General features: G+C 43.5%; 3 protein-coding genes across 3 annotated transcripts; 1 reads left to right on the top strand and 2 right to left on the bottom strand.

Moving 5' to 3' along the window:
- The first annotated feature begins 1,238 nt into the window (after positions 1–1,238).
- On the top strand, positions 1,239–3,572 carry aqp8b (aquaporin 8b). The gene is made up of 5 exons (XM_053443895.1): positions 1,239–1,498; positions 1,990–2,116; positions 2,196–2,410; positions 3,269–3,403; positions 3,530–3,572. The coding sequence occupies exons 1-5, from the start codon at positions 1,239–1,241 to the stop codon at positions 3,570–3,572; spliced, it is 780 nt and encodes a 259-aa protein (XP_053299870.1).
- Positions 3,573–6,615: 3,043 nt separating this feature from the next.
- Positions 6,616–11,499, bottom strand: LOC128458988 (meteorin-like protein). Its single transcript, XM_053444068.1, has 4 exons — positions 11,182–11,499; positions 10,245–10,648; positions 8,569–8,628; positions 6,616–6,950 (listed from the first exon to the last, which is right to left on the bottom strand). Exons 1-4 carry the CDS (start codon positions 11,265–11,267, stop codon positions 6,616–6,618), a joined length of 885 nt encoding a protein of 294 aa, XP_053300043.1. The 5' UTR covers positions 11,268–11,499.
- Positions 11,500–13,622: 2,123 nt separating this feature from the next.
- cbx8a (chromobox homolog 8a (Pc class homolog, Drosophila)) lies at positions 13,623–16,886 on the bottom strand. The gene is made up of 5 exons (XM_053443095.1): positions 16,617–16,886; positions 16,455–16,498; positions 15,987–16,052; positions 15,493–15,559; positions 13,623–15,081 (listed from the first exon to the last, which is right to left on the bottom strand). Exons 1-5 carry the CDS (start codon positions 16,683–16,685, stop codon positions 14,302–14,304), a joined length of 1,026 nt encoding a protein of 341 aa, XP_053299070.1. The 5' UTR covers positions 16,686–16,886; the 3' UTR covers positions 13,623–14,301.
- Positions 16,887–16,914: the final 28 nt, after the last annotated feature.

Raw genomic sequence — 16,914 nt, 5'->3', positions numbered from 1 at the left:
GTAATCAAAAGCTCTGATAGTTCGAGACATGCAATGCTGCTTTTCTTTTTTGTGTGGGTCACTTTTAGAGGTTGTGTTATTGTTTGAGATTCCCAAAGCCATAAAATAACTCCCTGAGCAGTCCTCAGTGATATCTATACCACGCAGCATTATTTTGTTGTTGTGTTTTCAATGGGTGGTGAATTAAAGCAGAATTTGCTATTACTCAACATTATTTGCATGTGCACAACACAACCGGGTCTCACCATTTGAAATAATGGAAAGGGTCGGTGTCAAGATAATTTGTTTGAAATAAAAAATTTCTGATTTTCTTTAAGCTTCCAATTTTCCATATCACCCTCAACATTTCTGTATTATTCAGGTTATACTGCAAAATGAATCTCAGGTTTTCCTTTTCTGCCCCACAAGGCAAATCAAACAATCCAATAAAAACAGCCAACAATCAAAAGACTGAAGATTGTTTTTGTGTAGTAAAGATCTAAATATTACATATATAATAAAACATTAAAACATATGATAAATAACATATATCCACTCAGTGGGACGATGTGTGCTGGAATGGCAAGAGCCTGGTTTAAAAGCTAAATCTGGTTCATCTCCTTCTCTGCTTGTTTTCTTTGTATAATCTATAATCAGCTTGTCGGCGATCATTCATTAGTAAGTTTAATCTGCCAGATCGTGAAAGTATGCAATTCAACTCAAGTTATCTTCCCTCTCAATTAGAAACCAGGTCCAGACTTTGCTCTTGGGTAAACACTCAGCATTTCAGGCTCGAATCCTTATCCAGAGCCAGGCTAATATTTTCTTAACAGCTGAAAACACCATAAGGTTTTATTATCTGAGGATTATCAGACTAATCAAGATATATGACTTTCATTCCTAACTTCTGCATCTAGCCATCGACAATCATTGACCTACTTTATCTTCCTTTGACCCTTCCATTGAAAACTATGAAAAAGTCAAAATCGCCAGTGTGATATACTGGGTTTCAATCACTGACAGAAATTGTTGATTTTTAAACTCATTTACCAGCTTGGCAGCAAATGCAGGAAGTGTTTACCTGAGCCAGTGCAGTGTTAAGCTATGATGAGAGAGAGAGAGAGAGAGAGAGAGAGAGAGAGAGAGAGTGTCTGTGAGGTCAAAGGAGGAACAGACTCAGACTCAGACTGTCACAGGTGAGGTCAGCGGAGTCGGTTTTACCCCGTCAGCTCTCAGCACCACAACCTCACTGAAGACTCATGGCAGAGGAGAAGGTGGAGATGTGTGAAGTTGAGACGTCTCTCATGACTTCGGAGTCCAAACCGGCTCCGGTCAGAATGCCCAACAGATTTGAGAGGTTATTGCAGCCGTGCGTGGGCGAACTGGTGGGGACCATGTTCTTCGTGTTCATCGGCTGTGTGTCTGTCATTGAGAATCAGGAGACCACAGGGAGGCTGCAGCCGGCTCTGGTGCATGGTTTGGCTGTGGCCGTCCTGGTGACTTGCATGGCGGAAATCAGGTGAGGGTCATCACTATACTTTCAAAAACAGATATTCATAATTATTGTGCATTTGATTGCAGCAAGAATAATAACCTTATTTTAGTAATCATTGGACTCTAGGTGGTTAATAATCAATTACCTATATTTTCTTACACAAAACAAAATACAGCAAAACGACGAAAGCCGAGAACAGACCCAGATTCTTTTGGGAATAAAAAATATTCCTACTGTCGGGGCTTTGATTGACATATTTGTATCTCATAAGTAACAAGTTTTAAAATATCTCAAAAGAAAAGTGGTGTATATAATGGATGGATGGATTATTTAGTATTTTGAAAAGGCACGCCTGAATAAATCAGTCCTGACAACCCACATCCTTATGGATCCAGTCTCTGTTGAGCTATTTCATCCCATATGAATAATCTACCTCAAAACCATTGACTTCCATTGGCATCACTCTACAAGTTCCCAGTTTGAAGGCTATGTTTTCTCTGAATCTGCTTCACCAGTGGTTCCCATTTCAACCCTACATTCACCCTGGCCATCTACCTGTGTGGAGGCATGGAGATGAACATGGTGGCCCCATACGTTGCATCTCAGCTGGTTGGAGGTGTGCTTGGAGCTGCTATGGCAAAGGTAAGGCTGTGTTTCCTTATAGACTCTCTTATATGTTCATGAAGTGAAACCTCTCTTCTCATCTGACTGACTCCAACAGGGAATGACCAGCAAAGAGAAGTACGACAAGGCCCACGGGGCTGCGTTCGATCTGCTGCAGTCAGACTGTCAGGTAGGAAGAGCTGTGTTTGCAGAGGTCGCCATGACCTGCCTGATCACCATGGTGCTGCTGCTGGGGGCGGTGAACTCCAAGACCAGGAGCCCCATGGTGCCCTTCCTGGTCGGCTGCACTGTCGTCTTCAACATCTTGGCTGGGTGAGGAACATTTGTTATTTTCACAGTTACATTTTGCATGATGCATTAATGGGAATTTACAGATTCTTTAATTTCTCCTTATATTTGAAGTTTCATAACTTTATATCTCGTGTTTGTGTTGCAGCAGTTATATATAAATAGACACAAACTGAAGTAGCATGACACTCAGCTCATCACATACCTCCAACAAGGCCCAACAGTCCCCTTTGAGGTTCAGTGTGTGGAACTTAGTGACATCTAGTGGTGAAGTTGTGTATTGCACCTTAGTACACCTTGCCTCACCCTCCCCTTCCAAATATGAAAGAGAGCCATAGGGAGCCGTCAGTTGTCATAAAAACTCAAAAGGTGTTTAGTTTGTCTTCGTGGGTAAATAAAACATCAATTTGTACAAATTAGATGAACCACACTAGTGAAAATATCACTGGGATTATTTTATATTCAATTTCTGCCCAAAGTTCCCTTTCACCTAAATCTTACACACTGAACCTTTAAGTTCAACCAAACTGCACCAAATTTCACACACTCGTTAATATCTGTTCCCTTAATGGGCCGGATTTTGCTTCATGATTCCTAAATCAGTCCCTGGGAAAATGGTGAAAGGTTTCAAATAATTCCTAGCTCCTCCCCCTGACCAGGACCCACTCCAACATTTAATGGGTTCTTTCTTGACCTTTACAACATCCCTTCATCAAGTTGTGTGGAAATCAGTTTGGTCGTTTTTGTGTAATTTTGCTCACAAACAAGGAGGTAAACATACAATGAGGGATCATAATAAAAAAATTCACATGAATACTACATTTTCCAGGCACATAGTGAGAAACCCATCTGATTATCTCATGTATTTATCTGTGTTATCAGTGGAGATATATCTGGGACGTGTATGAACTCGGCCAGAGCCTTCGGTCCAGCCATAGTGAACAGCTACTGGACCTTTCACTGGGTCTACTGGGTGGGACCCATCGGAGGAGGTCTAATAGCAGCTGTTTTGGTCCGGTAGGTTTGACACTACATTTACACTTTCACAGTGACATACTTACCCTGATGTTGCGTTACATGATTAATTATAACAAATGAAAATAACATTTAAAATTATGGAACTGTTTTCCTGTTTTTTCGCAGCCTCCTTCTTGGAGACCGGAAGATCCGACTCTTTTTGAAATGAGATTGTGTGAACCTCAACTTCAGTTCCATCATGAGGTGGACACTTACAACATTACTTCTTTTATATGTTCTTATACAATTGTTGTTACACAATAAACCTTTTATAACATTGTGGAAAAACGTGTTTTCTGACAACTTCACTGTGATGAGTATAAAACAAAGAGTGCGTGCTTGTGCAGAATCTAATATTATACTGAGTTCAGAGGTTCATTTAATATTAAACTGGTTCAGCCGCACTATAGGTAAACTTAAACAGAGCTGTTGATGATTAGTTAGATGAGTAAACTTGTCTCTCCCTCAAAATGTGGCAAGGAACAGAAAAAAGCAGAAGGCTGGGTTTGCACATCTCGTTGCTTGTATCATTGTCATGTCAGACCCACGAGGACATGAGAAGAATCCATCTTTGAATCAGGTGCACGATTATATGTGGAGAAGGAAATTCTCTATTCAATTTCCTTTAGAATTTAGAAGAATATCTTGATCCAAAATTCAATTACTTCCCATTTTCAGCCACAAATGCGGCTCACTGTTAAAAGGAGACCAAATGGCTTTTCAAAGCCAAGAGACATCTCCGCTCCAGCTTTGTGTTCCTGGTCCCCTGTCCTCGCCCTCTAAAGCCGCAGCAGTGAATGCTCGTTCGGCACATGAGGGTATCATGCTGTTTCCATATTGTACCCCTCTGCCTCCCCGCAGCAGTGGCCCACATGGGAAAGCAGGCCAGGCGGTGGGATAAACCAATTACCCCCCAGTCTGGGTGGACTCCTGCCGTTGCACCATGCAGCAGCTCCACTCTGCGCCCTCCTGGGCTCGTTCCTCATGAGAGCCTGTTGGAATTCCCAGAGATGAGGATTGTGCGTTCTGAAAAGCCTGCAGAGAGGCTATATTTTGCTTAGAAATTTGACATGGTGGCCCCCATGGAACAATAATGAGGGAGGAGACTTCAAACTGAGCTTCTGAAAGATGAAAAAAGTTTGTGGAAGATTTTGATTTCGGGCAACATTCACGTTTTGCAGCATTTAATTATAGGTGTATACCCGGAAAATGGTTTTATATTAGAATTGATCTTCACCACTTAGGGCAACAAGTATAATGTTTCTAAACTTGTTTCGAACAAAGGCATTCATTTCTCCAAAACTTCATGCAGCTTAACAAGCTGTAGCTGAGACCAACACCGGCGACATGCAAACGAAGAGATGAGCTACTGAGATATAAAAGAATATTTAGCAGAAATAAACAAGAAGAGAAAACGAGGGTTGAGTGAGAGCTCCCTCTCTTCTGGCTCCTCGGATTCATGAGCCCTGATGGTTTCTAGATGACAGCAGCCGTGACAATGGTCATTATGTCTGCCGGAGGCCTTGCCACTGCAGGGCCATTGTATGGGCCCCATTCACCACACAGTCATTTACACTTTCATTGGCAGCTATTTAGTCCTCATAAAAAGTTCAACACACCAATTTGTGAGTCCTGCTCAGCCAAGGAGAAGTGTGGAATAGGCTCGGAGAGCGGTTTCTTTAAAAGTCAATTAATTGTTCCCCGCTTGTGGGAGGGGCAGAGGGGGAGGATCCCCAGGCTTTGGGGCCTCACATCTGTCCATTCACCTTCTTGGGCCGTCTTGATGCAGGGGCCACACAGCTCAAAAGAAAAGTCTGATTCAGTCTGCTCACAGCTTTGGCCATCTGAGGAGATTTTGTGTTTCTTTATATGGTAGGGCTATCCTATTATCATTTGAATCTGATTACAGGGGAGAGGATGGGATGGAAAAGGGAGATAAAATATGTTTGTCGGACTCTTACGCTCTAAATTCCATTCTCTGTAAAAGACCAGAGATTATGCATTGATGGTAAACGGGGGCCAGAGTTCATCCAATCCTTTACCAGGCCACCTATCTGAAAGAGCACCGAGTCTTAAGGGGGCCTGTGTGCAAGAGTCAGAGGATCTCATGAAAGTTAGATTTTTATACTCGGCTCACATCTAAACGCTCCACTGATTAAATGAACTGAGCAGACTCTGTTAAGATCAAAAATGCTAATGAATATGGTTGAAATTTAAACCTGGAAACTGTTCGTAATACTATAAATAGTAACGGATAATAAAATGAGAATTTTACGCGTCAAAAACCACCTGGATTTTTAACGTTCATCATTGCGGTGTTTGTTCGAAACAACTTCTGAGTAAAAATATTTTTGATGCAATCAAGAAAGTCAACTTTCGCTGGGATCTTGACTTAGGAAACACAACAAAAAGGACTTTTTTAAGGAAGCTTGACAGTTTTAAAGCTTTCGAACTTGATGATAAAGGGGATTTATTGAATCCAATCAAATATAAACTTCTACCACAAGTGTCTGTGGCTCATCTCAATATATAAACGATGTAATGTGGCCTCTGATCAAATGAAAATGTAAAAAAAAATGATTGCACCATGAAATCTGAGCCGCTAGTCTTGAAATTAAGGAAAATATATTTTTTACCAGAATTGGACAGTATTGTAAATCATCCTTTGAATAAACGAGTCAGGGGGGAATCATAAGAAGATTTACTTTCAATGTACATCACATAAATACACAAAACACAGGATAAAATGGCATTAAAGTATAGCTCCACAATCACACATGTTCAAGCCTTTATTCATGAAAACAACCTTGAAAAATGGCGGCCCTTCAGTCTTCCCTCCCACCACAGTTCAGAGGGCAACTCTCACACAGAGCCGGCAAAGTGAACAACAGTGGATGTGTGGAGACGCACAAAGACCGAGCAGCCACCCAACCCCTTCCTAGTCTCCCAGGGCCGAGGCCGGTGATGGGAGAGAGACAAAAGCAGGCCCTCTCTGAGCCCTGGTGCAGGAGGCCCCTGCGGCTTGCTCCTGTTCCACTCCTCCAAATGTGCGTTTCACCAGAAAATCATTCAAACTGTCTCTGCTGGTGATATTTGACGCCACCAGGATGGCAAATTAAAACATCACAGGGATCCCACACTGCCAGTACAGGGGTGAAAATGCCTGTGGATTAAGACTGTCGGGCTCAGCGGTGCTACAACAACACACTTCCTCAGTCTAAAGGGAAGTCACAGGAATTGCGACGTGCCGCCCGGGCAGTCTGGTAGACGGACAGGAAGTCTTTGTATCGCGGTGCACACCCTAACCACGCTTCCCCAAAGTGTTCTGACCCTGTGAAGAGAAACTCTCCATCCCCAGGCTTCACGTGGCACTGCAGGAGTGCGTGGATGTGTCCATGCCACGTTGAGGCGGACCGAGGTGACCCCGGATCCACACGGCGCTCAAACACTCCACTACGCTGCCAGTACACCCTCACCGCTGACACCTCCACCGAGGAGGTCTGACTTGCAGAGCTGTGGGAGATGTTCCTGATGTGGCCTCGGATCACTGAAAAAGAAAAATATATAAATCTCTTTATCTCCACATCTACATCCATTCTCTCCTTTCTGTTTAAAAAAAAAAAAAAGAACATGGTGCTTCTGTGAGACGAGACTATTAAAGATAAACTCTATTGATTCCTCTCTAGCACAGGAATCTCCCATTCTGCAGCTGCCCCCACATCTGTATCTGTTGGACCCTTTACTGACTTTCCACAACATAAACCAGGCCACGAGAACAGATTGTAACCTTAATTCGGGTACGATTAAATAAATATGGATCAAATATTCAGATTCATAACCTAAATATTACACTGTACAAATGTCGTAGTAGAAGTATACCTTTGCATATATTTTGCCATGTTCTGAAAGTTTAGTTAAAATGCAGGTAGATAAATTTTCATTCTATGTATAAAATTAGCTTTTTAGCAACTGAGATTTTATGACAGTTTGGATGTAATTCTTTATTTTCTTCTGATACTCTTTTCAAAATTCAGGTTTAATTCACGCCCCCGCTCCAACACCTGGTTCAGTTCAGCCAATCAGATTGTACCGGACAGATCCCGCCTTTTCCACCTTTCCAATACGGAGGAGTCGAAGTCATGATGGCGTCTCCCTGTGGAGAGGAGTGTCCCAGCAGCAGCTCAGTCTCCAAACAAACAGCTGATCTCAGACTCTCCCGTCTCACTTAACTTCTTCAATGCATTTGTTTGGGACTGATGGTTGACTAGTGGAGTAAGGGCTGAACTGAACAGAAGGGAAACTTGAGCTGAGATCCTCTATTGTTTTGTACTTGACATGATTTGTTTTTTAAAGTGTTGTTTTTGTTTGTTTGTTGATCTCCGGAATCTTCACTGTAGTTTGACATCATTCAGACTTGTCTCACTACTTTTATATTATAATTCTGTGTGTTTACAGACAGAAAACTGTATTGATTCAACATGAAAAGTTTATTGGTGTTTGAAATTGATTCAACATTAAATAAAAGTTTCATTTTGCTACAAGTTGAAAAAGAGCGACTGAATCACTGACGGTTTTACATTGAATTAACATGTAATAAATATTGTGTGCGAAGGCTGACAGCCTTCTGTCACTGTTAAGGGTTTTGAACTCAAAAGGGTTGAACATTGTTGGGGGGGGGGGGGACACGTGTATTTTATATGAAACACTCTTTCACTGTGATGCAATCCACAATAAAAAAAAAATTATGAAATGAGGAAATAGATCAGGAAGTCACTTTTGGAGGGAAACTGCAAAGGCCTTACATAAAGGCCTGATCTGCTAAACAAATATCTGTTCCATTCAAACTATGTAAAGATCCAATCAGCTCTCAGTAGTTTTTGGAGAAAGTAGCAAAGTTTAATATTTTTACTGAGGAAACACAAACTGGATGACTAAAATACTCAACTTCTCTCACTGACTTCAAGCACATGGCCAACTTGAAGGGGCGTTTTAAGTCCTTGTCTTTATTTTCTGTACTTTATTTTTGAATGGGATCAATATGAGTTGTTTTGTTCACAAACACATAAAATTAGGTTCAATACAACCACTGCAAGTGTAGTACAGGAAAGATGTTGACTCAAGATCTAAGTTATAGTCACTCTGGTTTGTATAGTACATGTACCTACCAAAGTCACTGTTGCAGATGGCCATCAGGAGTTCAGTATCATTGCAGGGTCGACAAGAAGCTGTGGACAGAAACATTTTAGCTGTAAGATGATGAAACTTGCATCACATAGTTTTTTTTCTTTATTTTTCTATCTCCGTCAATCATAATCAACTGCTTGCAGACCATGCGTGACCCAAAGCTCTGTAGGACTGACAGTGATCGATAGATGTTGTCATTTCTCCTCCCTCCCACACAGACACATACCAGCTTCATTCTTCTGCCTCCTCGCGTCACAGGGCGAAGAAACCCGGGTTTTAGGAGAAGGAATGCTGCTCCTGGGTCTGTGCTCTTTTAAGTGCCCTGCCCACCACGTTGCCGGCAGATCAAAAAAACCCCAATAGTCTTGACCCTGTGTTTGTCTCCCATTGTACCCACCTAATTGAATGACCCTGTGCCAATGCAGGCGGACGCAGGAGTCAAACACTCTGCCAGACGGGCAACACAGAGGAGCTAAACCAGCAGCTGTCTGTTAAAGACGGAGCATGACATCACCACTTTGGGAAAGGCCCGCACACATGGATAAATGCTAATAAACACGCACGACAATGCTGAGGCATTTGTGGAATCTGCAAACTATTTGCAGTCTCAATTCAGCTCCCCTGGCCCAATGCCCTCCAGCCGCCCCGTGGTCTGCTCCGTCCTCTCTGCTTTGTCCCCCGATGGAAACCAGACAGCCAGACAAAACACAAGACTGACCAGCAGCTGCCTACTCCACATGGAAAAACTGGGGTCTATAATTAAATAACCTCTTTTTTTTCTAAAACTATGGGGTTAGGATTGGTCAAAGTCCCTCACTGTCAACTTGTCGGCAATTTGAACCACATGCAAAAGATCATTAGCTGATGGTGGTCATTTCTATATGTGTAATTCAATGGCTAATGTTGCACTATATATTTTTGCTGTTTGCACCGTATTTATCATTCAGTTTACATTTGTGTGTTTGTATTGCACATTTACTTACTTATTTGTACTTTTACTGTTTATTTTTTCGACTGTGATCTCTGCTGCTGCAACACAGCATATTTCCCTGGTGTGGGACTAATCAAGGATCGTGTCTTGTCACATCTTATGATTAGAATTTGTGGTGCCACTTTTTTTCATTAAGGTTTTGTAAAGGTTTTTAAAAGCTACATTATCAATTTGTAACTAATGGCTCAATCAATAGTTAATTTGTTGAAATCTAATGCTTTTTTCAGCCAATCAGAGGACATTTGGGGTTGCTATGCTGTAATAAAATCTTTTAGATGATGTTTGTCCTGTATGTTTGGTTAAAATGTGGTTATACATGTTTACTGTTCTGTAATAAATGCCCAATAGGCTGTTGATAACGAGATTTTGGTTCAGATCTGCAGCAGTGAAGAGGTTGGTGTGATCAGTCATGCTAATGTTTTTTTCCCAACCTGGTAACCGCAGAACCACAGATGTAACTGAATAATTGCTTTTGCATAAATGCAATTATTTTACCAGAGAGAAATGCTGCAGCTTGTTCTCAGTTCCTCTTTCAATTCATCTTCAGAAACCATTGTATTACTCACCAATACGTCATTATTGTTATTATACTAAAACCTTTTTTTTAATCACAGTGTATAATTTATTAGTGATCTCCATCGGGTCAAACTCGGGGGGTCCACTCACCCTGTGGCCCGCTGTGACCCAGGCTGGGCGCCGCGCTCCTGTTCCCCAGCAGCTCGTATCTGAAGCTCATGGTGCGTCTGCTCCAGTTTCCGTCACTCTGCGGGCTGGCCTGGAGGTATAAAGCGGGCCTGCGCGATCCCTCAGCCCGGAAACAGTAGACCTGCTGCGGCCTCTCTCCGTCCGCCACCAGCAGCTCCAGCTCTCCGGCGCGTTCCACGAACACACTGGCCCCGCGGAAGGAGGGAGACGGTTTTATGCAGACGGTGGTGCGCAGGCTGGAGGACAGGTTCGGCTCCAGCACCACCCGGAGAGCCTGGCCTGGGTACAGCCACCTCACCGAGCCCTCGGTGCACCGCAGCCGCACCTGGAGCACGATCCTGGAGTCCACGCCAGCTGCAAAACCGCTGGATCAAGAGGGGGAAACATTGTGATGAAGCCAATTCCAAAAGCGTGAAAGTTAATATTTACTACCCTGAGAAATGTGGCGTGGACGACATATAGTACCATTGACTATCAATCCTTAATTAATAATCCATTTATATACATTTTCAGATCAGTCATATTCCACTGTTAGAAAACGACTAACCAGGATGTTTACAAATCTAAATGGATGTGTTTAATTGTTTCTATTCACAAATAATAGTTATTCACTCCGCCATTATTTGTAAATATCATTAAGTCAGTGATGAAGGGGTTTAATCCATCAAGCCTCGTGTTAATGTTGTCAATAAATGGACGTCAAATGGAGTTCAACTCATAATTCGCCCTTATTTATAACTTTTAACCAAACCTTAAAGTATTAACGAATGCATTATAAAACATTAATAAAGTTATTTGTTAAAACACAAAACGTTTTTAAATATCACCCCGGCAAACGGCCAACGTGCCCTTGTTTCCCTCTCTCCCTCCTTTTCTTGAAATGCGTAAAGTTCCTCACCTCCCGGTCCAGTTGCACAGATCAGCTGCACAGTGTCGCAGCTGAAGAGCCAAGAAATGCACCAAAACTATCGCAAAAGAAAACATGTCACCGACGTAAAGATCAAAAACCCAAGGAGAAAGGGACGACAGAGCATGGCTGGAATAAAATGAGTCTGAGAGACACGGAGAGCGATCTGCTGCAGCTACTGGTTCAGCTCCACTGAAGGCTCTCTCTACCTCTCCCTCACTCGCCCCCTCTCTCACACACACACACACACACACACTCTCTCGCTCTCTCTCCCCCTCTCTCTCTTTAATTAGAGCTGATCCAGTTGTTGGGGTCTGTTGGCCTTTGCGGCTCTTTGTCTTCCCTCTATAAGGAGACAATAAGCTGGAAAGTCTTCAGCCATCTGTTTACATCATTGCGTCCTTTGGCACAACAATTCATCCACTTTAAATAAGTGTCTGTGTGGTTTATTGTTTGACTCTACAAAGTTGTTTAGTTAGGCTACTTAACCAATAATTGAATATCTCTGTAATTGTGGTTTTTACATGAAAAAAGACCAAAATTAAAGCATTCAGCAATCGTTTGACACAATCGGGCCTTTTGGCACAACAGTTCATCCACTTTAAAAAGTCCACGTCATTTTTTATAATTTTACTATACTAACGTTCTGGGTTAGCTACTTAATCAACAAATATTAACCGCTTCAATTGTTGTTTTACATGAAAAGTACAAAATGGAAATTTATCCAGAGAGGGAAAAGTATGGAACAATTTAAAGTTGGATCTGAGTCCGATCAGAGCAACTTTTCTTATTGAGTTGATTTCAAAATCAGATTAAAGAAATATATGTATTTCTGTGCTTGGGCCTCATCTAGTGGCTGGATGGTGCATCGCCTCACATCTGGAGGTCAAAGAATAATCTCCAGCTCGAATGAACCCACAGCAGGGGGAATCTGTGACTCACCAGCAGCTAATATTGCGCATGAATACAAACTGGAATGCGTTGCCAGCTTTCACCACTGATTCAGCCGTCGAGCATGAGTGGTTTTACTCCATTTTATCTCAGCGGGGTCGTTGCGCAGAAATGGTTTGTCTCCAGCTAAAGGTGCTGGAGGTGGTTGGTGGCGACATCTTGTGGAGGTGAAACCCAGTGGGCCGTGACCGAGCGGGGCCGCTCTCTGTGGGCTGATGGCTGCAGCTCCTCTCCGGGTGGCTGTGGAGCCTCCGTGGGCCCCGAGGCAGCATCGGATCAAAGGGTCGAGAGGCTTCTGATGGATTCGTCTTTGAGTAAATTACACTCACATGCAGGGATCGGCCAGATGTTGCCTCCGCTGCAGGGGGAAACATTTTGCGGCTCAGCTCACTAAATGTTCAAATGTGGACAACTTGGATTTGATCAAGCACACGTTTGAAAAAAACACTCATTAAAGTAATAACCGACGGTGTAAAAGAGGATGAGTGAGAGATTTAGCTTCAAAGTACATCTGGGCTCCACCTCCGTTTTCCATTAAAAAATCAAAGATTACCAGAGCATAAATACACACCTTCAATACTGCCCCACATTTTTCCATGTGCCTCAACCGGTTGGGAGAGAGGAGAGAAACGGGGGAGAGGGGTAGATAAGAGATGGGGAGAGGAGAGAGAGAGAGACCAGGAGCTGTAGTGTAACCATCGTTTTTCATGATCTGTCTTGCCTGAAACAAGTTGCGTCTTTTTGGCACATTGCAGCGCGGATCCTAATTAGGGAAAGCACATAAACTTTCATTGATAAGCAGAGGGAAAAAATATTAGCCTCTGACTTCAAATCGTATAAAAACCATATATCTGGCGTGGCCTTTTAAATGAACATTTTAATCTATACCCAATTTACTCAGCGGGGTCACAGGGTGAGAGACGCTCTCTGCGGTTGGTCCATCCAGGAATCAAAGGTCTCACAGGTGTAACTGTGTAGCATCATTACAACCATTCACAGTCTGTGGTTGACTATATTAAAACTGTGAAAATAAAGTCGCCTTGACTCTGCGTCTGCTTTAAGGCCGCACTCCTGTCTTTCCATGCGTAATGTGAGCGCCCCCTGGAAACATGTTAATGACGATGATGAGGGTGATCGAGGAAGAAGAAGATCAATCTTTGTAGGCTCATTAGAACCACAACTGTATATTAAGATCATATTGCTGATGGGATATGGTTCCGGGCTTTAAATGATTGCTTCTTATGAAAAAAGAACTTGACATCAGGCCTTCGTTGTTTGAACTGAACCGAAGAGGTCACAGAATGTCGTAAGGTGTGGTTCATTATTTTCTCCTGAACAAGGCTCCTCCCACAACTTCAACAGGAAAACATATATAATTTTTAATCAGTCCAAAGGAGCACATTTAATATTGTATACCTCTCACATTCAAATTCTTCTCCGTTGTTTGAATAATTTTGGAATAAATCATTCAAACCCGAAACTTGTTGAGCAGGAATTATCGGACAGGTTTTATTTGAACGTGGAAGCAACCCAGTACAACAGCAAAGCCTTTACAAAAATATATATACCGCAGCCTTGATGAGGATTTTTTAATTAGAGATCATACTTTCTGAAACGCTTAGAAAAACGATGTAGATATTCAGATGGATTTTCATTTTGCCTGTGATAAAACATTACTAACTCTATACGTGCCTTTCATAATTTCGATTATTATTTGACACGAGTCTCATGCCTACAAACATGTATAATACTTTGACAAGATGGATGCAAAACATCTTATCCTGAACCTAAGAGACGATGCATGGCCTCTGACTTGACTGGGAAAAAGCCTTATAAATGCAAGTCACCTTATAACCTTTCCTATTTGGAGAACACTGTTATAAACTATAGCTAAATAAGATTATTATGGTTGTACAGTAAAAAAATGTGTGTTTATAGAACAATCTGAAACAAGATGACATAATTGATATTTAACACCTTCAAATACACCTTAACTTTGCAACGTCACTTTGTCTATTTAACACATTTTCCATCAGAGTTTTAAACATCTCCATTAACACTTTACGAAGTTACATAGAAACATATGCTGATACAGGATAGGCTTGTTAGTGAGTTAGCATGTTAAACAATTATTTAAACATTTGAGATTCCTGCACACACTCATCTTTTCGCTCTGAAGAAACCTTTGTCCGTGCTGCTCTCTCTGACGGTGACCGTCATCAGGTTCAGTGTGACGTCCGTCACGGTCACAGTGTCCAGGCTGGTGAATCTGGGGGTCCACGTCGAGGCAGGTTCACGGGTGGACTCGGGCTGAGTGGGCATGTACTCCTTCACCTGGTGCCTCAGCGTCAGAGGGACAGACATGCTGCTCAGACAGTGAGTCCTGTGTCCCCTCTCGTTCGGATCGAACGCGCAGGTGTAGGACAGGCCTGCGTCCCCCGCGTGTCCCTGTGCGCCGCTGGATTTGGGCGTGATCGTGGTCTTCTCCTGGAACCTCCTGGTCAGCTGGAGGAGGCTGTGCTCCGACGTCTCTCCCTGGTGGTGGTGCAGCCGTCTGGCCACTTTGGACACGCCGGGCGACACAGGCTCCTCCACAAACCTGCTCCGTTTGGTGTCCGGCTCTGCCGAGCTGCTTCCATCTTCTTTATCATAATTTAAATGTAGCTTCGGTTTGCGCCCTCTCTTTTTGGGGAGTCGGTCCGGCTCCTGGAGTGTCAGAGCAGTCGGTGGGGTTGGCCTGGGCCTCCTCTCGGGCTCTGGTGCTCGGACGTGGACACTCTCTCCTCTGTTGACCGCGCTCGGTGGGAAGATTGTGGGAACCACGGCGCGTAAACCCTCCCGGGCCCTTGGTGTTATGACAGGCTCCGGGGTGGGATAGGAAACCTGGATCCCTCTGGGAGCCTCTCTTCTAAATTCATACGTCTTTTCTTTGGCTCTGGCCTGAGGACAGAGTAAATAAGGTTTATTAAAGGAGGTTTCCAAGAGATGAAAATCTGAAGTCTCCTGAGGAAATTTGAAGGTTTAAGAAGCAGCTGTTTGGTCAAGGCCTCATCTTAAAGTTGATCTCTTATTTAAAGAACGCAAAGTCGTGACAATGTAGAGATCCACGACAAGTTAAAAGGAGTTTGACAGTTTCTTATAAATGTTTTAACCTTGTAAAAAAACTGAGTAAATCAATGATTTTCTTTTGGCTCACACTTCTCATCCCACTATATTTTCAGCTCTGAATCACAGTCCAATACTCTCGAAATGAATAAGACAGCGACTGTCACGGAAATGACTCATGAACTGTTTAATTTGTGTCCCGCGTATAAGAGAGGGAAGTGAACATGAAATTAAAGATTCACTCACCTTCAGGAGAAACGTCTCGGGTTTGGGTCCGCGCTTCTTCGGGCCGAACAGCTCCCGTTCGCGCTCTCTGCGTGGGGGAAAGGGTTTGATGAATCATCATTAAATCATATTATCTGATTATTGGGGTTATAATTAAATCTAATGATCTAATTTAGCGTATAAAGGCAAAACTCTGTCATTGGGACGAGATCGACCCAGTTTTCAGGATAGTTTTATTTATATTCGCTTTGGAACAAATTAAAATGGGAAACCAATTAAAGCATGACATCCTGCTTGTGACTCCAAAACTGTATCTCATCCGGCACCTGTTTGAGCCCAAGGTGAATTATCTCACTCCACAAACACACGTCACCGCTTCCTCTTGTGAAGACAAAGTTTTGAAGATTAAAATCCGGAGTCAGTCTCGTTTGAACAGACTTTGTGTTTAGCGCAGAGAGCCGGGGCCATTTCGTTCCGGCGGAGAGAGGCCTACCGCTGCGCTGTCAAACCCTCACCTCTCCTCGAAGGCAGCGAAGAGTCGTTCATCCAGGATGTTGTCCTCCGGCTCCCATGTGCTGTGCCTGTGTCACAACAGCAAACAGGAGAAGGGTTTGGCACCAGTCACTGAGCGGACCACATGTCATTGCGCGCACACGCCGTGTATTACTTTTATCAAACCGTTTTCCGCTCAGTACGCTGCAATTGCAGGCTACGTAGCGGACAGTGACGCATGGTGAACCCAGCCATTGCTAAAGCTAGTGCGGACATTAACGCACCCCAGCGGGGCTGAAACCTTGGCATTTTCAACCTCTGACCGGTGCACACAAGCCGCCAGACCCACATCAAACCGGACTGCGGTCCTCAGATCGGATGAAACGGATAGAAAACCCCCCACAAGCGGAGTAACGACAGAGTCTGAGGTGCAGTTGTGCGAGCGGCCAGGATGGAGCGCTGTCTTTCCCAGGCTCGGCTATTATACTCACTTCTGAGACCAGCCCTTCCATTTCACGAGATATTCCCAACGACCCTGTAAAACAGAGAACACAGTCAGGTTACCAGCGTGTTGCCTGTCGGCGCTGCACAAACACACGGTTGCATAATAGGTGTCGAGGCTCAGCCCGAAGGGGAAGAAAAGCAGCGAGTACCCGTCGGATTCGCCGTTTAATGATGGACTCGGCTGCGAAGACGCTCTCACCAACAGCTGAGAGCTCCATGATTCACCATGCGCCTCGTTTAATTCGGTCTCTTTTTATTATTTGTTTCGCTTCCCTCGTGTCCTCCTCGGGTTGTTTAATTTCGCACATCCCATAATACGCGATCTGGAGTGGACGTCATCACGTCTTTTTCTGTTGCCAGGCACCGCGGTCGGTAGGACGGATCGCGCTGGAGCGCGTTGGCTCGGTTGTTGCTACGTGCTCCGGGTTTCTGAGTGAAGGGGAGGAG

Source organism: Pleuronectes platessa, chromosome 16 (genome assembly GCF_947347685.1).
Source record: "Pleuronectes platessa chromosome 16, fPlePla1.1, whole genome shotgun sequence".
In the NCBI taxonomy this organism is placed as follows: Eukaryota; Metazoa; Chordata; class Actinopteri; order Pleuronectiformes; family Pleuronectidae; genus Pleuronectes; species Pleuronectes platessa.
The sequence above is the reverse complement of the archived record's forward strand: the minus strand, read 5'-3'. Positions and strand labels throughout refer to the sequence as shown.

Coding starts and splice junctions, on each gene's coding strand:
- cbx8a (XM_053443095.1), bottom strand. CDS start 16,685: ATGGAGCTCTCAGCTGTTGGTGAGAGCGTCTTCGCAGCCGAGTCCATC. Junction 16,499..16,616: donor TTAAACGGCGAATCCGACGG/GTACTCGCTGCT, acceptor TCTGTTTTACAG/GGTCGTTGGGAATATCTCGT. Junction 16,053..16,454: donor TGGAAGGGCTGGTCTCAGAA/GTGAGTATAATA, acceptor GTTGTGACACAG/GCACAGCACATGGGAGCCGG.
- aqp8b (XM_053443895.1), top strand. CDS start 1,239: ATGGCAGAGGAGAAGGTGGAGATGTGTGAAGTTGAGACGTCTCTCATG. Junction 2,117..2,195: donor TTGGAGCTGCTATGGCAAAG/GTAAGGCTGTGT, acceptor TGACTCCAACAG/GGAATGACCAGCAAAGAGAA. Junction 3,404..3,529: donor ATAGCAGCTGTTTTGGTCCG/GTAGGTTTGACA, acceptor GTTTTTTCGCAG/CCTCCTTCTTGGAGACCGGA.
- LOC128458988 (XM_053444068.1), bottom strand. CDS start 11,267: ATGTTTTCTTTTGCGATAGTTTTGGTGCATTTCTTGGCTCTTCAGCTG. Junction 10,649..11,181: donor CTGTGCAACTGGACCGGGAG/GTGAGGAACTTT, acceptor CTCTTGATCCAG/CGGTTTTGCAGCTGGCGTGG. Junction 6,951..8,568: donor CATCTGCAACAGTGACTTTG/GTAGGTACATGT, acceptor TTTCTTTTTCAG/TGATCCGAGGCCACATCAGG.